Source organism: Phaseolus vulgaris, chromosome 8 (genome assembly GCF_051622355.1).
Source record: "Phaseolus vulgaris cultivar YP4 chromosome 8, ASM5162235v1, whole genome shotgun sequence".
Lineage (NCBI taxonomy): Eukaryota > Viridiplantae > Streptophyta > Magnoliopsida > Fabales > Fabaceae > Phaseolus > Phaseolus vulgaris.
In genome coordinates, this window is record NC_143505.1 from 13,185,670 (window position 1) to 13,199,735 (window position 14,066).

The 14,066-nt window shown below is 35.4% G+C and overlaps 2 protein-coding genes and 1 long non-coding RNA gene across 3 annotated transcripts; 2 read left to right on the forward strand and 1 right to left on the reverse strand.

The window, feature by feature from the left end:
• Nucleotides 1-829: 829 nt before the first annotated feature.
• On the reverse strand, nucleotides 830-1,636 carry LOC150025434 (uncharacterized). Its single transcript, XM_090294366.1, has one exon. The coding sequence runs from the start codon at nucleotides 1,506-1,508 to the stop codon at nucleotides 1,236-1,238; it is 273 nt and encodes a 90-aa protein (XP_090150492.1). The 5' UTR covers nucleotides 1,509-1,636; the 3' UTR covers nucleotides 830-1,235.
• A 2,542-nt stretch (nucleotides 1,637-4,178) lies between these two features.
• On the forward strand, nucleotides 4,179-4,733 carry LOC137824616 (secreted RxLR effector protein 78-like). Its single transcript, XM_068630283.1, has one exon. It carries the CDS (start codon nucleotides 4,179-4,181, stop codon nucleotides 4,731-4,733), a length of 555 nt encoding a protein of 184 aa, XP_068486384.1.
• A 7,442-nt stretch (nucleotides 4,734-12,175) lies between these two features.
• Nucleotides 12,176-13,730, forward strand: LOC137826121 (uncharacterized). The gene is made up of 2 exons (XR_011083413.2): nucleotides 12,176-12,236; nucleotides 12,360-13,730. It is a non-coding gene; the product is annotated as an uncharacterized LOC137826121 (long non-coding RNA).
• Nucleotides 13,731-14,066: the final 336 nt, after the last annotated feature.

Here is a 14,066-nt window from a genome sequence, read left to right on the forward strand (position 1 = left end):
AATTCAAGTTTTTTGAGTTATCTCTATCATTTGATTGTTCATGTATTTATTAAATTGAAATACATGTCAAACTTGATTTTGAAGGTGATGAGAAATGATATCGTAAGTGTTTTCTGTTAGTTATATTCACATGATACATTATTATATTTGCTGATAAAAAAAATATACATTATTATATTGAAAAATATATTAGTTATATTATTATACGAGATAAATTCAGAACAAAAGATAATCTAAAATGATGATAAAACAAAAGATATGTTACAGTAAGCAAAAGCTATTATTATCAACAAAAACAAATATATATAAATGAATGGAGTATTTAGAATATTCCAACTGGTATACAAATATCTCGAATATTTACCAAAAAATAACTATTATTACATATCCTCCTTCCCTAACTTTATCTTAAACTCATTTGCAACAACCTAAATAGTTATGAAAACAATACAATCCTAAAAACTAAACATAAAAGCGTATTCAAACAGCATAGCATATAACAAATTCATGACCAATAATATGCTGTGATGACAGCAATCTGAGATAACAATTTTTTTTTATCAGCTGAAATCTGATAACAATCAGTGACCAAAACTTATTTATACCAAAATATAAAGTAAAATTAACCTTGATACCTTAGCTGTTAGAAAAGTTAAAAGAGAAAATGTTCTAAGAATTATACAAGCTAGTTTTTGTTCATAAAAAATATTATTTTATTCGTTTTTATTTTCTTCTATAACTTATGAAGTAAATTATCTAGACATAACCTAACTTCAAACGCCTAGAAAAAGAAAAAGTGAAAGCAGAAAGCAGAAATCAGAACATGGAATAAGCAATAAACAATTGCAAGCTGGTTAATAAAAACCCATTACATTATGGTTATTATTTTGTCTAGAAACTTAGTTGAAGCGACCATTTGGCCATAAAACAAGAACAATTTCTTAAGCATCAGAAACCCATATCTACAACTTAATTACACAACAATACCACCATGCACCACTACCTAAGCGTATGAAGAGACCCTTTTGGTTGTTTTCCACACGCTCATCCAAAATGGAAATTAAAATGAAGATTCCCAACACATGAAACCACAAAGTTGAACTCTTGAATCAACCATCTAAAGAGACCACCATCACACTTTCCTTCCACCAGAACTAGTTGGTCTGCGCCTTCAGCTTTTTCTTCTTCAGGTACCAACCAGTTGGCTCCGTGGTCATGTTGTTGTTCATGCATATTCATGCTGCAATTCGACGATGTGTCAAACACTGATGTGGGGACTGAACCCCAGAGGAAACAATGATTTGGGTGGCAGAAGAAGTAGGGTTGTTGGAAGAGGGTGAAGGTGCAGAGAATGAAGCGGATGCTTGTATTGGAAACCTTCCTGAGTCACCAGGAAGTCTCATGTATGAGTAAGAAGGGGACTCACAAATCCATGATCCTATAGGCCCTTCTTTCCCACTCTTGTATTGCATTATGGCCTTGTAAACCAAAGGAATCAGACCCTCCATTTTCTATGTGTGCTGATGAGTTTGAGAGAAGACAGAGAGAAAGTAAAGGGTTTTTGGGTTTTGATTTGCCCTTTTGGGGTGTGTCAAATGTGGTGAATGTGACGAGTGGAGAACATGATGAATTCCTAGGGTATAAAAAAGGGTTGGAGAAAGATGATGACGTTGAGAAAGTAGTTTTGGATGAGAGTCCAATTCTTCACGCAAAGCCAGGAAAATTTCAACACAAACTCACACGTATGACCTTGAAAGCTACGTGTGAACCAACACCTGCATATGGCACACAAGTTTAGCAAAAACTTTCTTTTATTACTTTTATATAGCTGGTTTTGTAGCTTTTTGTTTGATGGATTTGAGCTTTCGGAACAAGATTGGATGGTTTGAGTTTGATGGGGTTTGAAGTTTGTTTGTTTTTTTATTAATTCCCTCCAAAACTATTGACGGAGCACTGGTTTCTTCATTGTTTGGTTTCTTATTTTATAATATTATCCATACTCTCTTCGTTGTTTAGATGTTTTAAAGTAAGGTGCTTAGTAAATTAATAATTTGTTCATTCAACCCACTTGTACCTGTGTCTGATGTTTGAACTTGACATAAGATCTTTACTATTTATCATGTTTTGCATATGAAAATTGATTAATGGATATGTCACAAAATTAGAATGTAGGTGCACGAAAAATAAGATGAAATCAGTTATAATAAATACTAAATGAATATTATAGGCAAAGTGAAGTAACAGGTGAATGCACATCTGAATCTATACATGCATATGCTGCCCTTACCTAACTTATGCCATTTTGTATGAAATCATTTGGTTTTTACCTTCGTATCATCCACTTTTTTAATTTATTTATTCTTCCTTATTTTGATAAAGATGTTCTTTTCCTTCGTACGATATAGAGAACAAGAAAAAAGAATAGAGAGAAAACAAAATCCTTGGTAATTAAAATACTGCACGTTTGGTTTCGTGAATTCGTGATACATTCAAGTTGAAAATACTTTTGAATAATTTAATTTTTCATATTCAAAACATGTAATCCACGACTATAGCACAATCAAACACGTACAAAATGAAATTTACATTCTTTTTGTTCATGTATTTAAATACCATAGGTATACTTTTACATGTTCTGAGAAGATTAATTTCTAATAGATTAAGTTATACAAAACTTCCGTTAGGTTTTGGGGCTTTATAGTGTAAATAAAGTCCACTAGGCTTAGCATCTCACTTTATTAAGTATTATCTTATAGTTTCAAACATGAATAAAGTCAACTAGTAGTAGATAATTGGATTCCTTAACATGTTGATAAGAGTTTGATTCTATGAACATATATATATGGGGGGAAAAACTTTGTTGAAAGAGGTAAAATCTCTTTTGATAATCTATATATTTAGTTTTTTAACTTTCGATTGTGTGCATACCTGGTTTTTAAAAAATCTTATAACTCCAAAGTAAAGTATATCTTATGTCTCGTCCCATGTCACGAGAGTAGTAAAAACAATTCCCGCTATAAGGTTGATTGGACGCAGCTACCCATGAAGTTAATTACACACTCACATCATCCTACGTTACAGCAGCCGTGGAGGCTACATGACAAACTCAAAACAAAAATGAAGCAAAGATAAAGAGAATATTAGTCTCACAAAGATTACATTAAAAAAAAAAATACTCATAGTGATGAAGACTTGGCGGTATCGAAACGATAACGTCAATGTTTCGAACTAACATCATTGGAACACTTGGATTACGTTGGATAAGGTCAACAAATACCAACATTACCAAGGGGAGCTGATGACGGAAAGGGTGGGAAACAGAGGTCATGCTAATAGGGGGTCAGGGAAGTGGAAACGATTTCTCTTTGTTCTTTTTCTCCAACTTTCCGCATGGACTTGGTGAAAAGGATATGATTAAGGTTTTCCAAAAATGGGCAAGGGTGAAGGACGTTTTTATCTCAAGAAGATTAAACAAATGGGGGAAGAGGTTTGGTTTCGTGAGGTTTTTCGTTGTTAGAGATGAAAGGAGCCTGGAGAGAGATCTGGACCAGATTTACATTGGAAGTAGGAAACTGTACGTGAACATTCCGAAATATAGAAGATATCAGTATGGTCCAAAAAAAGAGGAGAGGAGGGCGTCGTGGGAACTGCCAAGAGAACGTCAAGTGATAGCAAGGAAGAGCGATACGAAGGAAGATGAGATCGTTAGGAAACATGGAGGCAAGGAGATCTGGGTGGAGAAGAGTGGAAAGAGGACCTATGCTGAAGCTGTTTCAGGTGAATACCAGGATGGATGGAAGGGCGTGGCTTTTAAAACACAACACCTTTCTCTACCCTGGATGAAAAGAAGTGTAGTAGGGACCCTTGACGATGGAATGGATTTTGGCATGTTGGGAGAGGAGATTAGAGATGTGGTGTGGCTCTGTGATGGTTCGAAGAGCCCAGGGCCAGATGGTTTTAACATGAACTTTATCAAGAAAAGCTGGGGGGTTCTAAAAGATGATATAGTGGCAGCGGCGGCCTTTTTTCATGAAAATGGGCACATTCCAAAAGGTTGTAATGCCTCCTTCGTAGCTCTTATACCCAAGGTAAAAGATCCGGTTATGCTTGAGCAATACAGACCTATCTCCCTAGTAGGTGCAGTTTACAAGATTATTTCAAAAGTTTTGGCGTGAAGGATGAAGAAAGTCATCGGCTCTGTCATTGATGAATGCCAATCGGCTTTCTTAAAGAATAGAGGGATTCTGGACAGTGTGCTCTTGGCCAACGAGGTGGTAGAGGATCTGAGGAGGGGTGGAAAGAGTGGTTTGTGTTTTAAGGTGGATTTTGAAAAGGCCTACAACTCAGTCAGATGGGAGTTCCTATATGAAATGTTAAATAGGATGGGGTTCGATAACAGATGGGTCAGGTGGATCAAAGGCTGCCTGGAAAGCGCAACGGTGTCTGTGCTTGTCAATGGTAGCCCTACCGAGGAATTCAAACCGTCGAGAGGGTTAAGGCAGGGTGATCCTCTCGCTCCTCTGTTGTTTATAGTGGTTGCGGAAGGGCTGGCTGGGCTGGTAAGGCAAGGTGTGAAGGCAAATCTCCTATCTGGGATAAAAGTAGGAAGAAAAGAGGTAGAAATTATCATTCTTCAGTACGCAGATGACACTCTTTTTCTATGCCAGGACTCCTTCAGTAATGTTATCACCTTGAAGTCTATTCTTAGGGGGATTGAGCTAGCCTCAGGGTAGAAGATTAACTTCCATAAGTCAAAACTAGTAGGCATAAATGTCTTGGAAAGCAATTTGGACTGCTATGCAAAGACTCTGAACTGTGGCCAGATGGTTGTACCTTTCAACTATCTAGGCTTAGAGTGGGGGGTAATCCGAGGAAGAAAAAATTCTGGGAACTAGTCCTAAACAAACTAAAGTCAAGACTTAGTGTGTGGAAAGGGAGGTTTCTCTCAATGGTAGACAGACTGTGCTTAATCAAATCTGTGTTATTTGTTACACCGCTCTACTACCTGTCTCTTTTCAAAGCACTGGAGGTGGTCTGTAAAAGTATCATTAGCATTCAAACGAGGTTCCTATGGGAGTGGGGAAAGGAGAAGATGTCTATATCTTGGGTTAGCTGGAGAGACTTGTGCAGAACAAAAGAGGAAGGTGGACTGGGAATCAGAGACATTCGGAAGTTTAATTATGCTCTTATGGCAAAGTGGATGTGGTGGTATAGGTGGAAGGAAGTGATTGAATCGAAGTATGGTCTGGGTATTAATAGTGATTCTGTGCCTATTAAATTATCAGTCATGGTGGTGGAGGGATTTGACGAGCATATATAGGGAGGGAGGAGGAGACGGGTGGTTCCAAGATGAAGTTGGATGGAGAATAGGGAGTGGAGATAAAATTCGTTTCTGGGAGGATGTGTGGGTAGGAAATTCAAAGCTAAAAACTTTGTTCCCAAGACTGTACTCCCTGTCGTTAAACCAAGGCCACAAGTTGGAAGAAGTGGGAGAATGGGAAGGATCGATATGGAGGTGGTCCTTAAAATGGAGGAGAGGTAGATTTGAGTGGGAAACCTCTTCAGAAGCTGAGCTGGAAGGCCTCATATCCAGGGTCAAAGTAAGGAAGGATGAAAAGGATGCTCTCGAATGGAGATGTGAGGCTAACGGGTGCTTCATAGTGAGCTCCGCGTATGAGTGCTTAGTCAGGGCGACTAGGGGCCCTCAAATTAATGTCTTCAAACACCTCTAGAAGAAGAAGACGTTCCCCAATGTTATATTCATATCCTGGAGGGTGTTGCTGAACAAAATTCCAACTAGGATGTGCTTGAGAAGGAGAGGGATTTCACTAGACACATATGTATGTGCTCTTTGTGAACTTAAGGAAGAGTCCTGCCAACATCTCTTCCTGGAGTGTAAGGTTGCTAGTCGTGTATGGGATTTATGCCTTAGATGGATTGGAATTCTCTACGTCCAACATAACGATGTTAAGAATCATTTTGAAAGTTTTATATTGACCCAGGGCAGTAATAAACAAAATCAGATCTGGAAAGGGGTTTGGGCTACCATTATACGGAGTTTGTGGAATCATAGGAATTCAGTAGCTTTTAATCAAGGTGTTGTGGATGAGGAAGAAGTCCTTCAACCGGCCCAGCTAAAGTCATGGTTATGGTTAAAACATAAAGGGAATAAGTTTACCTACTCTTTTTCTTATTGGGTGTTGAACCTAATGATTTGTATTAGTAGTTATAAGTAGTATCTGTGCTGTAGTGGAAGGGTTAAAGTTTGCTGGTTGGTGGCGGAATAGAGAAAGGAAGGGGGTTAGTTTTTTAATGGTGAACTTATATGTTGTACAGAGGATGGCTGTGGAGTTGGGTGGATGTATGAGTGGTGGAATTTGGAGCAGAGATCTTGTTGGCAGAATGAGTTGAGGTCCGAGGAAGGTGTTGTTTCGAGCTGAGACCGGTTAGATAAAATCTTGTTCTCCTGTTCTCTGTTTGAATTAGCTTTAGGCATTTGTAGGTGCAAGTATATTCAGGTCACGGGTGTGAATATGTTGGAGTTGTATGGAAGCACCTCAGGCACTGCAGAAGCTAGTTTTCAAAAGAAAGGAATTAAAGTCCTCTCATGGCTTGGATGGAATGGCGTGCCCATTGGAAGAAAGGCTGGTGGTGGGATTCCAATGTTGGCTGCAGTTCGTCAATGGAATAACCAATATGAGTCTGCGGTTGACTCTGATGAAGGTGTCTTTGGTAGATGATGGGAGTGAGAGTTCAAGGGGTACCCCTAATCTGCTTGGGGTGCAGTTGAAGGAAGTGATCTGGGTGGCTGTGGAGCCGTGGGGCTGATCCCGGGATGGTAAGGATTTTCTATGCTGGAGACACCTTGCATGGTTGAGAGTAAGTACTGGTAATTCCTTAGGTCTGTGCTGAACCACAATGGATATAGTGCTGTCAGTGGAGAGTGGTGTTCATGGTTCAGTAAACTTTTCAAATGGCAATATCATCTTGGTTGTTTAGACAAGGATCGTGGTGCGAATGCTGTGAAAAGGTAAAAGGTGCAAGTGCAGGTCATGGACAGAAGTGGAGTGAAGGTGTTGAAGCAATAAGCAGGGGTAAAGAAGGAAGGCTGCTTGTGGCTAAATTTTAGGTTTGAATATAGTGATGCAGGAAAGAAGTTGGGTACGTATGTGGGTGCTACAGCCTTAACACATTTTTCTGGGGGTTTGATCACGTTTGCTGCACCTTTCGAGATGTATTTGGTTCTGTTTAAATGTGTGAGCTGGTGGGTTAAATACCCACTATGTGTAATGTTGGCTACTTGTCTGTTGGGTGTGCCTCTGTTCATATCCTACGGAGAAGTATCTTTATTTAATGTATACGGGTTGGATACCCCTGAAGTATCCCATTAATTTAATTTATTTTATTGCTGATAAAAAAAACGCCAATGTTTCGACTTCAAGTTTGAGAAATGGTATCGTTAGGATTAATTACCGCATTCGAAGTATTGACCGTTTTAGATGTCGGTGTTCTGTCACGATTTTCTCCTTAAAAAACGTCTTGATGAATTGGAAGAAGACGAAATATATAAACTATAATTGACCTCAACTCTTGAATAATGTTACTTTATATTGGCGGTACAAAACAATATACAAAATTCAATTGTAAAAAAAATGGATAAAATGCACCACTAGATCAGTTTACCACTATTAGAATATTTTAATCAATGGCATTATTATACGAGTGTAACTAACATACTATTATACTAGTCTAACGTGATACTATTAGATAGGCAATATAGTAAATAAGTATAATGGTTTGTCTAGTAGATGGATTTAATTATTACTTTAATAAATATGTTGTTTTTTTATTTCTTCAAATAATATATTTAGAGTAATTTTTACATCTCAATACTTTAATACCAAATCATAGAAGAACTTTTTAATGTGTTTAGTTATTTTATAGTACATTTGATGATTAACTAATGTATGACTTTTCACACTAAATAGATACGTATTCTTGTATAATATTTAGCTATCATATAATTTCATTTATCCTTTTGTGAGTGTGATATAATGTGTCTAAGTAGTAGATAAATCCACACCAAATTATAAATTTGATTTCAAACAAATTTGTAGTGTTTCATTCAAATATCTCAACACTCATTTCAAAGTCTCCTAATGAGTTCATCCACGATTCACCATAAATTTGCTAATAATACTAATAACAATGTTTGTAGTATGTGTGGGGAGGGTGAGGAAACCATGTCTCATCTATTCTATATGTGTAGAATTGCCTACCTTGTATGGTCTAAGTGCTACGAGTAGGTGGGACATGCATCTGTTGTACATCAAGAGCCGAAGATGCTTTTCTCACAATTTAGGTTGATTGAGGTAAGTGTAGCTGTTAATCGGATTTGGTTGTGTGTGGATAGCAGTTATAGGAGAATAGTGGAAGCATAGAAATAAGAAGATCCTTAGAAACAAACGCGTAAACCACTTGGAGATTTTCTCGATGGCGCAGTTGAAAGTTTGGTCATGGGTGACATCGAAGATACGCCTAACATGTTTTTCTTACTCATATTGGTGTCTTGAACCTTTGGTTTGCATGAGGTCCATCAAAAAATATAAAAGTTAGTGGAAAGGCAGGAATAATAGTTTTGCTCAAGGGTAGAGCATGTTACCGGTTTGTTTTGTCTACTCCTTCTATATAAGGGTTGAGGTATCCCTGAAATATCTTTATTATTTATTTATTTTTTGCCGATAAAAAAAACTACAAATAATTTCATTTTTTTATTAACAAAGAATAAAATTGGAACATTTGAGGGATGATTCCCTTGTAAAAAAAATGTTTAGACTATGGGACATAACCTTCACAACCTTCTATTACAATAGTACCTATAATTCATGTTGCTTTCGTCTATACCAAAATCAAAATATTTGCATACAAGCGTAAACTTTTACCAAGGGTCAAACAATCACAAAGTAATGTGCTAATAATGCCCATAGAAATAGTAGGATATATTCATATGTAAAATCCTAGTCTTCCCATTCACCACCATCATTATGATTTTCACCATCGTCAAAATCTACTACAAAGCATTTCTTACCGTTCCAATGCCACCTTTTCTACCTAGTTATTTACCTCTTTCCTATGCTTCCTCTGTGCATAAAAAAACCAACTAAGAATATCTAACCTTTCTTGGACTAATGTTAACCAATATTATCTTTCAAAAATAGATCCAACAACCAAATTTAATTTTATGAACAAAGTATTTCAGAATAAGTTTCAACACTCTACCTACTGGATACAATTCCTCACCACTGTTTTCATAATGAAATGAACTTTTTGAATCTTACTAGTTATCCACCCCCAATTTTTGAATTGGGTCATTGTGAAGACCTCAACATGATCTGCAACTCCATTTTCAAAAATGATTTTATTTCTATGGTACCATAAAACCTATATAAAGGTCATTCATACACCTTTTCATACCCTATTTTGTGAGCTAGTCAGGCCAATCAAATAGAATTGTTTAAAGTAAGTTTTTTCCTTGTGATGCATGACATACTTACTCCCATCCAATTATTACATATATTCCAAATTCCCTAAGCCTATATGGTTTTGGTTGGTGACTTCCTCTTCATACCACACATTGGACACATAGTATTTTCTACAGTTATTCCCTTCCTAGCTAGATTCATTCTCGTCACTATCAAAACCCTCAAGCAAATAAATGTGTTCAAAGGAGTGATTTCTATAAATCCTAAAATATGATCTACTACTTGGTGTTCCCTACTTTATTATTAGCATATGAAATATTTTTTATCTTCTTCTTTAGAATTAGAAGCTTGTATAATAAAAAGGTTTTTGTAACTCGTCCTTCGTCTGATCCCTTTATATATTCCTCTTAAGTATTTTCCATGCAAAACCAAGATCTTTCTATTCAAAATCATAAATTAATTTTTCTGTGAGGCTTTTAATTTGAACTTTATAATGGTTAGCTATAAGGATATCATTTATATATAACACCAAGAATAACACAGACATTTCTTCTCATTAGAATGTAGATCATAACTACACCTAAGAAATAATGTCCTTCTTAAAAAATTATTGTATTTCTTATACCACTACCACAAACTTTATTTCAAGTTATACAATGATTTTTTAAGAGAGATTTTTTTTTTTTTATTTTCAACCCTCATTATTTTGACATTCAATTATTCTAAGTTCATATGATACTTAATAGTATTTTAAATAAAAATCTTAATGAAATAATGTTTTACTACAATTTTTTAATATCGTTATAATCAATCTCGTCCACATATGTAGAACTTCATGTCACTAGTCTCGCCTTGAATCTTTCTTTTTCCACACCTAGTATTCCTTCCCTTTTTTTCTTGAATTCTCACTTATGCCCAACCACCTTTTTTTTATTTTTAAGTAGATCTACAAGTGTCCACATGTGATTCTTCTTCAAAGGTTCAAGTTCTTCCTCCATGGCCTACTACCATTGTTGATTTTCTACACTCTTATGTGTCTCCCTGAAGTTTCTTGATTTTAAATCATCTATCTCTCTTGCTACACCCAAAGTATAACAAATAAGATCAATACCTAAACATTTGTGTAGATTTAATCAATTTCCTCTCTCTATCACGTGTAAGCTAATAATCAGAGTATAAGTTGACATGTTCTAGTTTTCTAGTGAGACGTTGATGGTTGACACTCATCATCTAATGCATCATCAAACCCTTCTAGACAAACTAAATTGAAGATAGAAGATTCCACCTCAAGCTAATAAGCTAATTTTTCTCATTGTTCTTTTCCATATTTTTATATATCATTGTCATTTGCGTCCCATCTAATATGACATTCCTACTTATGAAGCAACTTGATATATAAACTACATTTCGTATGACTAAAAGCAAATCTAAATATGAAAGTCTTTCTAATCATACCCTTTGATAATAACAAATAATACAATATTTTGTTTTGTTTAAAAGTTTACCTAATATGAAACAAGTATAAAAAGCCATTAATGAATGAGAAAACCAAACTAGTTTAAATAAGATGCAAAATACTTCATAAAAGCACCATATCAAGTCTAAACTATGTTGCATATAAGAGTACTAGAGGAAGTCTAAGTAAGGCACAAAACACTACACAACAACAAAAGAAGTCTAAACAAGATTCAAGACACTATGTAAGAGCACCAAATGAATTCTACACTACAAGAAAATAGTAATTTAGTCACCGAATTTAGCGACCGAAAATGAGTAGTCGCAATTTGCGACCGAATAGCCACCAAATACTCTTAGTCTCAAATTTGTGACCGAAATAGCGACTGAATGAATTGATAATGTTGTTAGTTAGTTTAGCGACCGAATCAGCAACTGAACATGAGAGTGACAAAACAATCAGTCGCTAAAGTGGTGGTTGTTTTCAATAAATTGGGAAAAATATATCTGCGACCAAAAATGTTTATTTTTTAGCCACCGAATACCCTTAGTCTCAAATCTCTGACCGAAATAGCGACTGAATGAATTGATAATGTTGTTAGTTAGTTTAGTGACCAAATCAGCGACTAAACGTGAGAGTAACAAAACAATCGGTTGCTAAAGTGGTGGTTGTTTTCAATAAACTGGAAAAAATATATCTGCTACCAAAAATGTTTATTTTTTAGCCACCAATTTTCTTTCGGTCACTAAATGTAACTGTTTATTTTTGTCACTGAATCAACCACGGAATATGTTTATTTTTTAGCCACCGATTTTTTATTTTTTGTCGCTAAATATAATTGTTTATTTCTGTCACCGAATCAGCCACTGAATATGTTTAGTTTTTAGGCACCAATTTTCTTTCGGTCGCAAAATGTAATTGTTTATTTTTGCCACTGAATCAGCCACCGAATATGTTTATTTTATAGCCACCGATTTTCTTTCGATCGCTAAATGTAATTGTTTATTTTACTAATACTAATAATAATAATAATAATAATAATAATTTCATGTTTCTTATTGCCCGAATTCAATCTACATACAGTGAGAAAAAAAATTATTTTATCATTGGCATTATTAATTTAGATTTAATTTGAGAAAAGGGGGTAGCAATTTATAAAACTCTGTTCCCTAACATAGAATCGAAAGCGTTGATGAATCCCTTTCTGGTTGTGGCACAACTTTTTTGCTTCATTTTTCTTTTAAATAAAATTTAAAGAACACACCAAATTTATGCTTCTATTATCCTTCCTTTGTTCGGTACTCACCTCCCTGTATCTTCAAATTGATGCTTTTCAATTTATTCTTATTTTTCGCTGTAAGTTGTTTGCTCCCTCCCGCTTCTCTTATTTTGGAATCCTTCATTTTTCCCCTTTTTCTCAGCTTTCAACTTCGTGAGCTTGAAATCGCGGAGGCAGAGAAGACTAAGGGTTTGTGGTTAGTGGCGACACAGAGGAGTAGGCAACGTGGAAAGAGTCCTTGCTTATCTCACACAGGTACTGCAAATTTTTTATTATGAAAAAAAAAGGAATATAGAGTGAACTACATCTAGTAAGTTAATTTGTTATTCGACTTACGAGAATAATTGCATTTTCCCATCCCTGTATTTGTAGTTCTTTTTTTATTTGACAAGTTTTGAGTAATGAAATTTATGTATGGTTTGAAGTGATGAAACATTATAGACAAGTTAAGGATTATAAATTGAAAATAATTTAAGAATGGGACCTAGATCACGAATAGTGGCTCGAACGATGTAGCCACACTCCATGATTCTCATAACAAGCCATAAATCGATGAAATCATAAGCTTCGGTGACACAAGATCAGTTTATTGAGTGACCCAACAAAGGTACTTGGAAATTTGTATTTTTTACTTTATGTATTAAGTGTTATGTTTTCTCTCTCACACAAAATGTTTGTTGAACCAAGTGGTGTTCAAGCTTTGAAGAATCCAAACCCTTTGAAGGATGTTGAAGGCTAGGTTGTGCTTGTTATTGTTGAGCTGTCTTAGATAGGATATGGGATAGATTGAGTATTGTAATCCACTCATTGATTGAATCCAAAGCATAGGCATTCTCAATCTTTTTAAAAGAAAAGTGTTTTTCAAACTAAGTGAAAAACAACCGATTGTTTTGTCGAAACAACCGATTGTTTTATACTTATAAGTTTTTATAAAAGGTTGAAAATTGTTTTTCAAATGGTTGAGCTGTTAAAACAAAAACAACCAATTGATTTGAGGAAACAACCGATTGTTTGTTTTGGTACCATAACAGAAAAATGGTTTGTGCTTTGACTGAGCATTAAATGATTCTAACTGTTTACACTCCAGTTTTTAATGCTTTGATCAATCTTTAAAGGCAATTAATAGTTTATTAAGATTTGATAACAAACATCAACTTTGATATAAAATAGTAAAACATATTTGGGTTTTACAAGAACACAAATTTTGAGTTTTTGAAAAGTTGAGATTGCTTAGAAATTGAGATTGATCAAAGAGTGTGAGCTAGGATTTTCTCTTGTATTGATTTCAGATTTTCTTCTGTAACAAGTGTAATCCTTGTATCTGTTGAAAGAAACCTTTGTGTGTTTGCTGAGAAGTGTTGTGTGTTCTTAAGGGGATCAAGATCAGCATTCTTAGTGTTGGTGTGTTGACCAAGAGAAGTGTGTGTCTTGAGGGGATCAAGGTCACTTCTTTGGTTGTGGTGTAAGTGATCTAGGTTTGATTGCTTAGTGGAATTCCTCAGTAATTCATGCATCTTCTTCTTCTTCTTCTTAATTAACATTGTAGAAGAAAACACACAGACGACACAAATAAGGGAACAAATCGATGACATGGTTGTAAGTTGAAATTCACTTTACTTTTAAAATTTAATAAAAGATAAAATAAAATCATTCCCCAATTTTTCTCTAATGCTTTCCCGAATTAAAACCTTAATTGTCGCTTCTTCTTCCTCTTACACTGCCCAATCAACTTCCGTCGCCGCCTGCGCCAGATTACTCGATTGGAATACTTGGAAACTGATGTACTTCTCCATAATCTCTTCCACTGAAGCTTGTGCGAGGTTCTCATAGGACATTATCAGATCTAGAG